The following is a 13,813-nucleotide window of genomic DNA, read 5'->3' as shown; positions in this document are numbered from 1 at the left end:
ATGAAGTATCAGAAGGGGAAAAAAATCCACCTGTTATCATTGCAAATACAAGTGGCTTTTGTAGGAGTTGGGACTTTCTCACTCTGAAAGTCCAGTTCTGAAAATAACATGCATTAGATTCATGTCTGACTGTGAGAATTCACTGGTTTACTTGTATCAAACTGGTTTACCTGTATCTTCTCTATATGTATTCATGTAGTAACAAAAAGTTTAAACAAAGTCACTTTTACTTGAGAAATAGCTGTAGGAAAATGCTTGTTTATATATTAATATGTATCTAGTGTTATAAATGTTGGTTTCCATAGATAGGAAACCACAAATGCCAAATATGACTGCAAGAAAATGGTAGTATGCATTTGCAAATTTTATCCAAGCATATAGGTATCTGAACCTTTCAGAAATTATGTAGGAACTTGGTATTTCAGTCCGATTGACTTCCAGTAATATGCAAGCTAATGCACCATTTGAGGCATTGTAGAATTGTGCCTACAGTTTGGCAGAGGTAATGCTTACATTTAAAGCACCTATTTTCAGTCAGCTGTATTTTTGTGAAAGGAGTCTATTTTCAAAATGGTACTGAGACATGATCTTCACACAAAAATTATGTTTTTTCCTTAACTCAAAGCTGTAAGAAGATGTAGGGCTCAGTGGGAAGAAACGGGAAGCATGATCTAGTTTCTCTTAATAATTTGACTACAAGTTACAATGCTCCTATAAAGTATTATGAATTAGCAGCTTACAACCTGGTGAATTTTCAAGCTGAGGCATATTTTCCTCCCTCCCTAAAACTTTACCTGACAAGTTGTGAGTTTTAAAACACTCTGACATGCATTTTTAAATACAACACTTTGTAAGTGCAAATTTGATTTTTCCCTTTAGGTACAGTGTAAGTGCTACCAGCTGCTGCACTCCATCTTTCAGCACCCAAACAAGACTGTGTCATATCCTTATATTCATTCTTTATCACCATCCATTGTGAGAAAACTGCAGGAAACAGAAAAAGCAAAACCTGAAAATGCTGATGAACTTCAGGTCATTCAGGAAGGAATAAAGGTGGTTACAGCTCTTACAGCCACTGCTGAGGAAGAGCACCGTAAGTTACTTCCATTACTAGTATCCAAAACATTAGAGATGCTCAAAGTTGCCACAAGTAACAAATTAAAACTAAACAACCACTAGGAATCCAGTCCTGAACACTTAATTGCTAACAAAATTGCTAACAGGAATGTTGGTTCCTTTTACTTTACAATTCAAATAACTGTTTGCAATTTTGTAGTTTATGTTAAAATGTTAACTCAGAGAAAAAAAACAGTTAGAATTTGAAGCTGTTTTTAAAAACTATATGTTTAAGTTGTATTTTCAATGTTTATAGGTGCTCATTTGGTGGCCGGTCTTCTTCCCATCCTTATTTCCTTTCTTTTGGATGAAAATGCCCTGGTTTCTGCTACAAACTCGGCAAAAAGTCTGCATGAGTTTGCTTTGCAAAATCTGATGCAGATTGGTCCACAGTACTCATTGGTTTTTAAAAAACTAATGGCTGCTTCTCCAACTATGAAAGCAAGGCTTGAGTCAGCTGTAAAAGGCAACCAAGAAAGCATCAAAGCGAAGACTGCTAAACATGCAAAGAATCCTGGGAAAAGTTCGAGCATTCAGCTAAAGACCAATTTTCTTTAAAGTCTTATATTGTCAGTTTATGCACTTTGGTATCAACAGCAAAAAATGTCTTCTAATTTCTAATCAGAGTAGGATCAGTATGAGTTGATCTCATATTGCAGTTTGCACTGAAGTATTACAGAGTTTTTAAGAGAAAGCGTATCTCTATGACTTTCTTGTTAGTTAATGTAAGACTTATTAAACATCTCTAAAAACTATGAATAAATCAGAGGTCATCTAATCTGCATTTTTGGATTATTTTAGACTAAAATGCCAGAAATGCACATGCCTATATTAAAAACTGTAGTGAACTTTACCATAGATGTATTTAGGAGCAGCCCACACTTAGCCAGTAAGTAAAATGAATTTTGTTTTAAATGTTTGTCAAAAATAAGTTACCCTGGTTGGGTTTTAAGTCTAACTGGGACTTAAATTTACTTGCAGGTTGTAATCTATCCTAATTACTAATTTAACACACTGCATCATTAAGTAAACAGATCAAATATCCACATAAGCCTTAAAATAGATTACTGTTCATCTCAAAAAAAAAGAAATCAACTCAATAAAGGTAATACTGATAGCTTTAATCCTAATAACTTCTTGAGCTGGCTGAGATTTAACGAATGCTGTTAAATACAGCTCTGCAATGCTTCTTCACTGAGGACTCTGTAGAGCTTTACACAGTGGGACTACTATGCATATGTAAGTATTTGCAGGCTTGGTGCCTTGCTGCTTGACACAGTCTCACTTTTCAGGATGTATACTGGTGTTAAATTTGTATTAGGCTAGCCAGGCAATTGAATACATATTTTGTCCAGGACAGGACAGCAATTTTAATATACTGTGCCTCAATTCAGACATCTGCTCTATCTGGATGTATGTTTCCCGATCTTTAAATGATCGGATATATATATACATGTAACGCACCTAAACTTACGTATCTCTGCAATGAGAGATGGACATATTTGAAGTCAGCTTGTCTTGTGTCAAATGAAGTGCAACAAACTCATAATAAGGAGTATTTAATCAACATTTTTATCAAGGAACATATTTTAATATAGAAAAATTAATATCAAAATTGCAATGGCTGCAAAGTATTTTCTACATATAGTGTGATGAATTCTTTCTTAATACCCATATTATCTAAACAAAACACTGACAAACTGAAGATAGTAGTTCCTTCTTGAATCTAATTACTTTAAAAGAAAGAAAAATTAAAAAATAAGATTCACAGAACTGAGAAACACACTGTGACTCAGGAAAAGCGTGATGTACTGTATTTTATTATAAGTTTTGTATATAAATATTATTGTAAATTGTACAGAATTAACCATTTGACCAAAGTTCTAACAATTTGTTTTTCTAATTTACATAAATAAATAAAGCTAATTTTCTTCACTTAAGGTTTGTCTTACTCATTTTACCCAATAGCAGGAGCTTGGAGGACTTCTGTAACAGAAGGAAAATGTTTTTATGCTGCCACAAGGAAACTAGTAAGAGATGTTTGAATTGGATGCACCAAGGTTTGTGACTTGACATTGCAGGTCTTCCTCTGTTCTGTGTAGCACAATAAGTAAGTAAGTAAGAGCAGGGAGAGAGACTTGATGTGTGTAAAGACCTGTTCAGTGCCAAACGCTGAAATGTGTGAACTGTGGAAAGCTGGTTGAGATACCTGCCATGTTTCCCTGGAGAACCAGAGTTCTTTGTTCCACCTCTTCATTGCAGTTGAATCTGTAGTTGTTGGCTCTGTTGAAAGGAAGTTACGTTAAAACAACGTGCTGTAAACTGCAGAATTAGTCAAAACTGTGCAAAAGCATCACACAATTGGGATGTAGTAGTGTTTAATTGGATACAAGTCTGTAGCACTGCAGCTTAATAAACAGTATGTCTTATACAGTTGTTTAGGCTAGAGTAAATTTGAAATTGATCTGGTATGTTCCAAGGTGAAGGAGTCACCTTCAAGCTGAGAGAGAGAAACCTCAGCCCAGTGATGCATGTATCACCAGAAAAAAGGAATTACCAAATGCATAGGAAGAATAACAGGTTTTTTATTAATAAAAATCAATTGTTAATTGGAATTTCCAGAGGGATTTCTCCCCCCCTCCCCCAAGACTGCCACAGCAATGTGAATTATTGCACTCATGTGAGGGGTGGAATGGTCTTGGATAGTTTGGTAGTCTTTCAGATGCAATAGTAATACTGCTTCATAGGGATCAGGCAGAAAATTCAATAGAATTTCAGTATATTTTTAATTTAATGAGTTTGGATGTATCTGTGGCAATACCAACACACAAGGCATCACTGTGACAATCTCCTCTAAAGTTTCATCCCTAATCCCACTGCTAGGTATGAAGGGTTTGTTTTCAGCTTCCCGAGATGTAACTATTTTATCAGTAGACAGCAAGTCGGAAGCTGTTTCCTACAAGAACATACTGTTTCCTAGAAGATCATATTATTTCTTAACTGACAGTGGTCCACTAACAAACTGCTTGTGTTTTCTTCCAGTGAAAAACTTGGACAATGATACTTCAAGCAAGGCAAGAAAGCAAGGGAAAGAATTCCTATAAAATTAAAGCTCTTTGTTCAATTTTTAAATAAAAGAAGATACAGAAAGGTAGTGTTGTGGGTTCAGCTGGACAGGTAGATTATTCTCTGCACTGTGGTGTCAAAAACCATAGGAAGAGTCAATCCCTTATGTCTTAAAAGTAGCAGTACTTTGCCATCCTTGTTCCTGTGGGCATTCCTAGATACTGCTTTTTGCACATGAGAAACCCATGTGGCCTGGTTACACGCTGAGCAGTAAAGTTGCTCTTAAAATACAAAATAATTGTTGAGTTGGAACCTCTGATCCTTAAAGTAGCCAATAAGCTGTACTTTCATGCAGCCAGTTGTTAAAAGAAGGGCTCAGAGCTGGCTGCGGAGCTGTTGCTGTAGATGACATTTCACGTTGGACCCCAATTCCATTAGCAGAAGTATGCAGCAAGCAGTTCATTTTTACATATGCTGCTCAAGCTATTTAGTGACAATGGGGTGTAGCTTCAAAGACATAAAAATTAAAAAGTATATTTGGCCAGACATGACACACTTTTACCTGCCTCTAACATTTTAAAATTGTGAATACTGAAAGTTGATTATCTAGAATAAAATAAATTGGATGCATTTGCTATGTTATGTTGTCTGGACAAGGAAATGTGAAAGGTGTCACTGCTGGGCCACCAACCTCTCAAACATGGTTTGTGGTTCTTATTTTGGCTTTGATGTACAGTTGCAGATTTTTTTAAATTTTTTTATTTTCCCTAAAATATTCCCTCTATTCTCTGGAGAATAAATGCTTTATTACATTTAACAATGAAAGGGGAAGTGACATCTAAATGTAGCAAAAGTAGGGCTGAAGATTTTGCCTGAGAAGCAGGTCAAAGCAAAAGCAGGCTTCCCAAACCTGAAGTAATCTCTGGTAGCTGAACCCCAATTCACTCACTCTGCAACAGAGTATCTATTTTGCCCTGTGGTGCTAGCACCACTTCCATAGTCCCAGTCATGTGGAGTGCAGAGTCAGATTCTAAAAGCTGGAATGTGGCCTCAAATCCCCTTCCTCCTGCTTCACTCCGGCTGCTTAATGGTGGCAGCACTCACAGGAGAAAACAAATTGAGAGAATGAGTACCAGCCACAGCAGAGCCTGCTCTAGGCGTACGTATTGGTGCATGTGCCCATTTGTCTAGTTATTGCACAGAAAAATGTATCAGTTATATATGTAAAGAAGTCTGCAGATAGGGAAAGTCTGTTTCTAAAAGTTTCTTGTAAAAAGCTAAATTTAGTAATGGCAAAGATTGATAAAATCCTATTCTACAGCTACAGCCTGAAGATTTGCAATTGTCCAGCCTAAAATTTGATTTTTTTTAAACCAATGTTAATATTCATGTATTAAAATTTATGTGAATTGTCTCACGGACAATGAAATGCAATATAGAATTGCTGAGAATCCCTTTTCCTACTAGTGGGATTTTATTTTTATTGTTATTATAAATTTATTTGGGGAAGATTTTGATTATGGTACTTTTGTAAGCATTTGAATTTTGACAAAAACTGCCTGTGGCTTTGATACATTAATGGGAGGGCACATAGCAGATTATGAAGTACCTGCTACAGCCTGTGGAAACTGGCTGTTCCAGGCTGTGGTACATATTGGCTGTATCAATTTTACAGCTAGTGGTCAAGATTTGAAACTATTCTGTAATACAGATTGTACTGGACATTAACTAAATGAATGGCTTTCAGTGCTGTAATCTTCTCCTTCAGAAGGTAATGAATACATTAACTGTCAGGGATTCTCTCCCAGTTCTCCAGGTTTGTGAAGCTGTCCCTAGACTACACAGGATGCTCCAAAACAACTGAATCTTTTTCACTTCTCTTGCATCTGAGTAGTTCTACTAAGTGCAGGACCTGCGGGAAGTAAGTATTTAAAATCCAGTTCCTGTTCATGCTAGTATTCCAGAACTATGTGCAGCTCCCTGTTAGAGATCTTTTCTGGTTTGTCTTCCTTACATTCAGGTAGCCAACAGCCAGCCACAACTTGCAGAGTGACTTGCGCTGAGTACAAGAGCTAGAGGGCAATATGCTCCAGACAGTGAACCATGAGATTGCTGTGAAAATGGGGCAGGCCTGAGGGAAAAGCGGCAGGAAAGGAGCAAATATAAAGGCTGCAGAGGAAGCAACAACATCTCTAGGGACTTTTTCAAATCAAATGCTGAAGGACTAGGAGGACAGAGAGGAAGGAAGGGGAAAGCGTGTGCATGGGTAGTGAATAAAGAAAGGGAAAATAATAATTAAATTGGTTACTGGGTTGACTCATTGCTTCAGAAGGGCCTGTATGAGGTATCATAGCTTAATAGTTGCCTGGAATCCTATAAAATATTTTACAAATGAGACTACTATGATTTGCAAAGTTGATGTGTTTTGATACATCAGCTTTGCTTGGTCTGTTTTGTACTGCCCATTATTTACCAGCAGGAAAAAAACCCTTGCTAACCGTCCATGTAAATCAAAGCAAAACACCTTGTACTAGTAGCACAGGGCGAGACAAGCTAAAGACAGTGCTGTAAAAAGTAATGCCAGGTTACTTGAGTGCAATACTGGAGATCTATACTTGTTAACCTATAGGCAAAGCAGTCACAATTCAGTCACATGCTGTGTGGTTTCTAAGTAAACCATGAAAACAGTCACCGCAATGATAGAAATGTCATCAGAAAGCATTGTTTGTTACACACACACATCCAAAAATATAAAATTACTAAATAGTATGCAAAGCAGGAAGACAGGTTTGAAAGGCTGTAACTCTCAACTGCAAAAGCAGACACATGGCCTGGCTTCCGTGCCTTTCTGGTACTGCCTACAACATCCATGCATATACTCTTTGTTCGTTTTCACTAAAAGATTTTGAAATTATTTACAAGGAGTTACTTGAATTACAAATTTTTCACTGCTGTTCTTACATTAGGATTCTGCCCCAAACCAGTGTGTGGTTTTTGGAAAAGAAGACCATTCCTTGGAAGACATTCAGAGGCCAGGACGAATGCACAGAGAGCTGGGAAGTGTTTGTCACTGTTCCATGGCAGAGAAGTTTTGTAGGGCAGGAAGATGGGACCAGAGTGTGCTTACTGGTTCCTGGTTATTGTAATCCCAGGGAACTGCCAACTGCCTGTAATTGCTGGCAACAGCTCAGTTCCTTCAGGGCAGGGAAGAGAGGGTAAATACCTTCAGTCTTTAATTATAGCTTGTTCTTGCTCCCCAGTTCTGAAGAAATGGAAGCTGCTGATAACACAGTCTGCACAAAGTACGGCCTAAGAAGGGAAACGATTTTTAAAAGCAGGCATAAATGTGCTTGTCCTTCGGGGAGAGGGGAGAAATAGAAACAAATCATGGAGGTGCCAGAGAAAACGTTCTGTGAAGACAGAATACTGCTATACCTTTGTTTGTCCTCCCATCCCAGCCCCACCTGAGATGGTCTAGTCATTCACAAAGTGTCAGCTTTATCGACCTTTATAGGCATACAGTGAGGCCACAGAGACAAGTGTCATGCAAATAGGACAGTTTGGTTGAGAAGTCCAAATAGTTGCTGGTAGCAAATGCTCTCTAGAAATCAAAGCAAATGAATTCACTCACAGCTACACCAATGCTGATGAATTGACCTTGATAACAGTTGTTCCACTGCAGAATGATGAAGACAATTCCATTTCTTAGCTGAACTACAATTTAGTCACTGTTGACTCCTACTCTGCTAACTGCATCACTAGAACTGGTGAATTAACAGTAATTAACAGTAATTAACATTATAACAAGGAAGACAGTATTCTGCAAATAAAATCAACACTGGAAACCTCCAAATATTTAATAACAATTTGACAATGTTACTTGTCAGTTTGAGAAATTTGACTATCACTATATGGTGAAGTGTGAAATGTACAGAAGCTTTTTTTTTCCTGGGTTGTTTCTGGCCACACTACTCCACCTCTTGTTCAAAATAGAATCAAAAAGATAAATGGGACACTGGTGAAAAGGGTGATAATGAGATTAACTTCTTTGTTTTCTCAAGTATTTATCATAGCTGGTCAGTCACTGATATTCTTTGGGTTTCAAGCTGAAGTTTATGGAACTGGTTTAAGTATTGAAATAGACGCAAATGTGTTTTTCTTTTTTTGTTTGTTTGTTTCATGTAGGTCCACAGGTTACTGTTCTCTTCAGGCAACTTCTGGTCTGATCTGAACTTTGTCATGAGGCTAAGCATAACATTATCCTACAAAGAGCATTCCGATCCAGTGGCTCCGAAAGCTGAAAGTGACATCCTGAGCCACATGTAAGCACTATTTAAATAAAATCCAAACATTTCGGTAGCCAAACCTTGATCTAAAATACTGGGATTTCCTGGATTTTTAAGATACTTTGCATGTCAACTTTACTCTGGAGGGAAAGTGGAAGAAAGGGAGAAAAGAAGATTGGACAGACTGCAAAGGAAAATTTTGAACTGACTGCAAATTGGATTCAAACATAGCATCTCTTCTGGGAAGCAAAAAAAAAAAACAAGTAGTAGAGGGAGCTAATTTTCAGAAATGTTGCATCATTGGTACATAAGTGGTCTCGATTTTTTTTGTGAAGTGTTTGGAATGGCCCACCAGGTAGACATGGCCTGCATTGCTACCCCCAGGCCTGAAGGTACAGTATGGACCCAATAAGTGGCTTTCCTGCTGAAAGAGGATGGGAGGCGGAAACTCGTGGGTTGGGTGGCAGAGGACACGTTGTACTGAGGTCTGCCTGGGAGATGGAGGGGTACTGTGCTACTCCTGGCTTCCTCCTGTCGGTTCTCCTTGCTCTTAATAAAAGCAGTTTACATACAGGATGTGTCATTTGAAGGATGATGTGAGAGACGTTAGTTTGAGGGATGGAAAACAAAAAAACCCATTGAGTTATAGTTTTGGAGGTGAACTGTTTATAACACTGCAGAAACAAACATATATTTCCTTAAAAACTTTTTAAATTCTGAAAACTTGGCACCAAAAAGAGACCTAGTGTTAGTGGTATGTGCAAAGAGAATGGGAAGCTCTCTCAAGAGAGTGATGGGGTAGGTGTAAGTACAGTCCCAGAAATGCTCCACATCTGACATGAAAGGACCTGAGGAAAAAAGACATTTTATCAGTCAGGATTAGTCTTAAGAGTGACTGCCAGATAGCTCTGCGCACACAAGTTGTCTGAAAGGAAACCCAGTAGCATCACTGTGAAGTGATACCAAAAGTATTTTTATTTACATAATTTTTACTAACAAAATTAATTTAAATATTTAATTTCACTTGCCTCTTATCTACAAGTATGTCTAACACCATCAGACGAGATTCCTCAATGCCCTTCTCTAATACATCTACATAATTCAAGTGCAGGAGTTGAAGATATATTAGTTTTGCATGATCTTATAGTCTGCTGTTCTACATTTTTATAAATCACAACTCCTACTGACAGGACCACTTTTAATTTTAGTTACTGGGTTTGTTTTTAATCCTCATCTGTGATTTTTGCTTACTCTAACAGCATAAAGAATCAAACATCACTGCAATAGGCCAGGAAGCACCAGCCAGCACTATGCTGGCTTCTGCCAGTTGCAAAAGGTTGCTTAAATTTGCTACAGTGAAGGGAGTGGGGAGTGAAACGAGCCTGGAGTTAACACAGTCACCACCACCTTATATAGAATTCAGCTGTATTAATTACGTACTAACAAATACTACCGATTAATTTATTTTAGATAAATGTGTTATGTACCTTATGGTGCAATTCTAACGAACCACCTTTTCATTACAAGTGGTGAATGCAGATATGTGGTAGTGGTGATGATGTTTTCAAATTCTCTTGTTTTGGAATGTCCCTACAGTCAATTCTGGTTTACAGATTAGAGTTGTTAACTACACAAATTCTCTTTATATTCTGATTTTTTATTAAATTCTGTAGGGTGTCTGAAATGGCTGTGTCAGAGCAAGCCATCCTACAGTAGGTATAGGTTAATACTGAAAGACAGTAACAGGTCAGACATTTAGCTTACAGGACAGACAGAGTTGTGTATCACTTTACAGTTAAGAATGTTTTGATGCTTGCATCTTCTAACCATTTTAGGAGACATCAAGGTACCAGTCCCAGGATCCTGTTTCCTACCATAATTGTTAATCAAGGGAAAGAAGAAAAGCAGATGGGGCCACAATCTTGTACTCTATCATTATCTTTACTATTTAAAACAACATATCCTGTTGCTACAGCACAGTTCTTCTTTTAAAGTATATGTGAGGTGCCTGATCCAGAACACAGAAGTCTCGTCTTTCTTGCCTAACACCATCAGAGACAGTCTCTGACTTTAAAATGTGCTTTTGGGCTAATTTCTGCATGCACAAACACCTACAGATTTCATCCTGAATTTCGTAGGTTGGTGGGCTATAATACTGCGATGGAGGGCACAACCTCTAAATGTCTGTCTTAAGCCAGCCTCCTGACATTACCTGCTTGCAATAACTTGCAGACATATTTGCATATGACTTCTGTGGCCAGTAATCAGGTGTTTTTCTCAAAACATTGCTTATTACTTTCCCATCGAATTACTAGTAATGCTAAATGTTGGGCAATCTTGCTAGGCAGAGGTACCAGCCCTGCCTGTGAGACAGGACTGGATTCTGCCTTTGATTTGTTATCTAAGTTTCCCAATAGGGAAAGAAGCTCTGGGTTGGCGTGACACTGGGAAAGCAAGCTCCCCTCTTGCTGTGCTTCCTTTCTTTCCAGCACCAGGACAGAATACTTTCCTCTCGGTGCATCTTCCTTGTCTCGGTGGGTCTCCTTGTGGGGTGCAGATGCACAACAGCTTCTGTTTTCCTCTTGGCTTTGCATTAGGAAGAGTTGCTCAATATAGTTGGGAGACTACTAACATGCAGAAGTAGGGGTATGTGGCTTCTGTGTTAAATTACTAAGCAGCTTATCAGTATGGACTATGTGACTCTCTGATCTGCTTTGTAGCCTTTGTCTGAATTTTCTGTTTACTGTAAACTCTAGGATGGAGATGTCTTTTATTACACACAGTGAGGCCTGAATCTCAGTTGGGACCTTTCAATATTTCAGTATTAAAAATTCCTACCAATGACACCAATCTTCCACTATGAAATAGTTGGGAATCACTAGCATAAGATGCAGCAGCCCCAGGCTATTATTCCTTCTGTCACTGGGATCAGAGCAGGGACTGGGACATAGACTAATTGTTGTAGTCAAGCAGCTGCAATTACATGCAACCATAATTGTTCATGAAATGTTACTGCAAAAATGACATAAATACTACCAACAATTACTGCTGACATCATCAGTGCAGCACACCACTTACTACGAGAATGCATTGTATGCAGGTAACATTTCTCTATCAAAAGATGCTCCCTAAAAATTAGGTTGCAAGAGGCAATTGTAGTGCCTCTTCCTATTGAAATACGAGCAGAAAATCTACAAGTGCACTACCAGCTGCTTATACTCTTAAAATCTGCAACTTGCTGCTCATTATATGAACAGATGAGATATGCCACTGGATCTGGCTGGATGAGTTCTTAATTCTACAGAAGAGAACTGTATTCTTGATACAAGAGTTACTGCATGACATTAACTCTAGTGGATTAATCCTTTGTTGGAGATAGACTAGAAACAAAATGTCTAATTCAAGTGCTTCAGTGTCTGTCTCTCACCTTAAAATGTCAAGCCAGCTAAGAATCTTTTATAAAACCTTACTTACTCAGTTTAGCTAAACTCTCACAATAGGTGCCGGTATTTGAGCCAAATTGCATGCTGGCCCAAACTGGTGAGGCCTTACTGACTTCAGTAGAACGGCATTTCTTTACAAAGATAATTTGACCTGCTGATTTTAAGGCTGGCACTGTATGAAAAAAACTGGGTAGAGTGCATTCTTGCTTTGATGCAGGCTCAGACACACAATGCTTAGTCATTTTAATAAGTTACCTGTGTCCACTGAGATCAGTGTTTACACAGAAATTTATACAGACAGCAAAACCCCAATGACTGAATGTCCTACAGTGCAAAAATATAACCCTGTGACACAGAACTGATACTAAAAGTACGTCTGCATATGTCTGCATAATAAAATACTGCTGGTTGTCTTACTGTGTGTAACTAAGAGTCAATGCAAACAGGACACTGATATTAAAGGTTTAGCCACAGCAGCTAGGGCTTGGAATTAGATCATAACTACTTTCCAGCTCACCTTATTTGTTATGGTATTGATACCAAGTGCATAAGAACTGAAATACAAAGTCATGTGCAGTAGTTGGAGTAATCTGTGACCTGTCCATGGAAATCCCTTCTTACCAGCATAAGCAAATGGGTGTCCAAAGGTAAAGTGTAGGGTACAAGGAAAATGGGTGTGAATCATTTATCCTGTGCTACTCACTCACTCATCATATGCATCTCTGAACTTCTATGGTGTTAAAACACAGGTGATGAAACTTTTCAGAAATAGGTCAATAACCTCGCATTATGTGCCTTAGTCAGCGAGCATAGAATCATAGAAATGGTTTGGGTTGGAAGGGACCTTAGAGATCACCCAGTTCGCCATGGTCAGGGACACCTCCACTAGACCAGGTTGCTCCAAGCCCTGTCCAACCTGGCCTTGAACACTGCCAGAGATGACGCAGCCACAGCTTCTCTGGGCAACCTATGCCAGTGCCTCAACCCTCACAGTGAAGAGTTTCTTCCTAATATCTAATCTAAATATACCCTCTTTCAGTTTAAAGACATTTCTCCTTGTTCTGTTATTACATGCCCTTGTAAAAAGTCCCTTTCCAGATTTCTTGTGGGCCCCCTTTAGATAAGGTCTTCTTAGAGCCTTCTCTTCTCCAGGCTGAACAAGCCCAACTTTCTCAGCCTGTCTTCATAGGAGAGGTGCCCCAGTCCTCTAATTATCTAATCATACTTAAAATTTTCCTTATGTTTATGTTAGATATTTAACTGAAAGCTCTTAGGCAAAAAATTTGATATTTACACCAATTTTCTCCCATAGGAACTTATTTGCCTACAACATGCAAAAGAGCTCTCTACTATCAAATAGAAAGATTTTCTTTAATTGGCCTGGATCACAGTTTGAAATATAGTGAGCAAAGGCAATGGTTTGAGCCTTCAGCACTGTAGATCCACTTTCTTCTGCAAGAGGTGCTGTTTCATCCAATACAGCCCAGTATAACTACATTTGAGACAGATAAGTTTCTCATTCAGAACCTGCTTCTTCTAAGATATTTTCTAAACAGGAATGTATTCATTTGTTTTTAATGCCCTGGAAAGGGTTGTATTTCTCATCCTTTCCTTATATTCAGCATACAGAATGAATTTCAGGGTTCTGAGCTTTGGGGACTATTTTTGCTCTTTTTTAAAAAAAAAAACATGTTCAAAACAAGTAGAGTAGCAGAAGGAAAAACAAAACAGTAGGAGGAATCCCCCCAGCATCATTGTCCTGGTTTCAGCTGGAATAGAGTTAATTTTCTTCCTAGTAGCTGGTGCAGTGCTGTGTTTTGTCTTCAGTCTGAGAACAGTGCTGATAACACACTGATGTTTTGATTGTTGCTAAGTAGTGCTTACCCCAATCAAGGATGGTTC

General features: G+C 38.3%; 1 protein-coding gene across 9 annotated transcripts in view; it reads left to right on the top strand.

Annotated features, from left to right (window-relative positions):
* HEATR5A (HEAT repeat containing 5A) overlaps positions 1 to 3,056 on the top strand; it is a 56,983-nt gene extending 53,927 nt beyond the window's left edge. For all 9 annotated transcript variants that reach the window (XM_061463479.1, XM_061463473.1, XM_061463474.1 and 6 more), the window contains 2 exons: positions 880 to 1,093; positions 1,373 to 3,056. In XM_061463479.1, coding sequence (XP_061319463.1) covers positions 880 to 1,093; positions 1,373 to 1,674 — 516 coding nt within the window. In that variant the 3' untranslated portion in view covers positions 1,675 to 3,056. The remainder of the gene's footprint in view (positions 1 to 879; positions 1,094 to 1,372) is intronic.
* The last annotated feature ends 10,757 nt before the right edge of the window (positions 3,057 to 13,813 follow it).

This window comes from Pezoporus flaviventris, unplaced genomic scaffold, assembly GCF_033815535.1.
Source record: "Pezoporus flaviventris isolate CSIRO_AGI_PZ_B2104156 unplaced genomic scaffold, CSIRO_AGI_Pfla_v1 ptg000036l, whole genome shotgun sequence".
In the NCBI taxonomy this organism is placed as follows: domain Eukaryota; kingdom Metazoa; phylum Chordata; class Aves; order Psittaciformes; family Psittacidae; genus Pezoporus; species Pezoporus flaviventris.
Note: the sequence above shows the minus strand (reverse complement) of the source record. Positions and strands in the feature narration are given on the sequence as shown.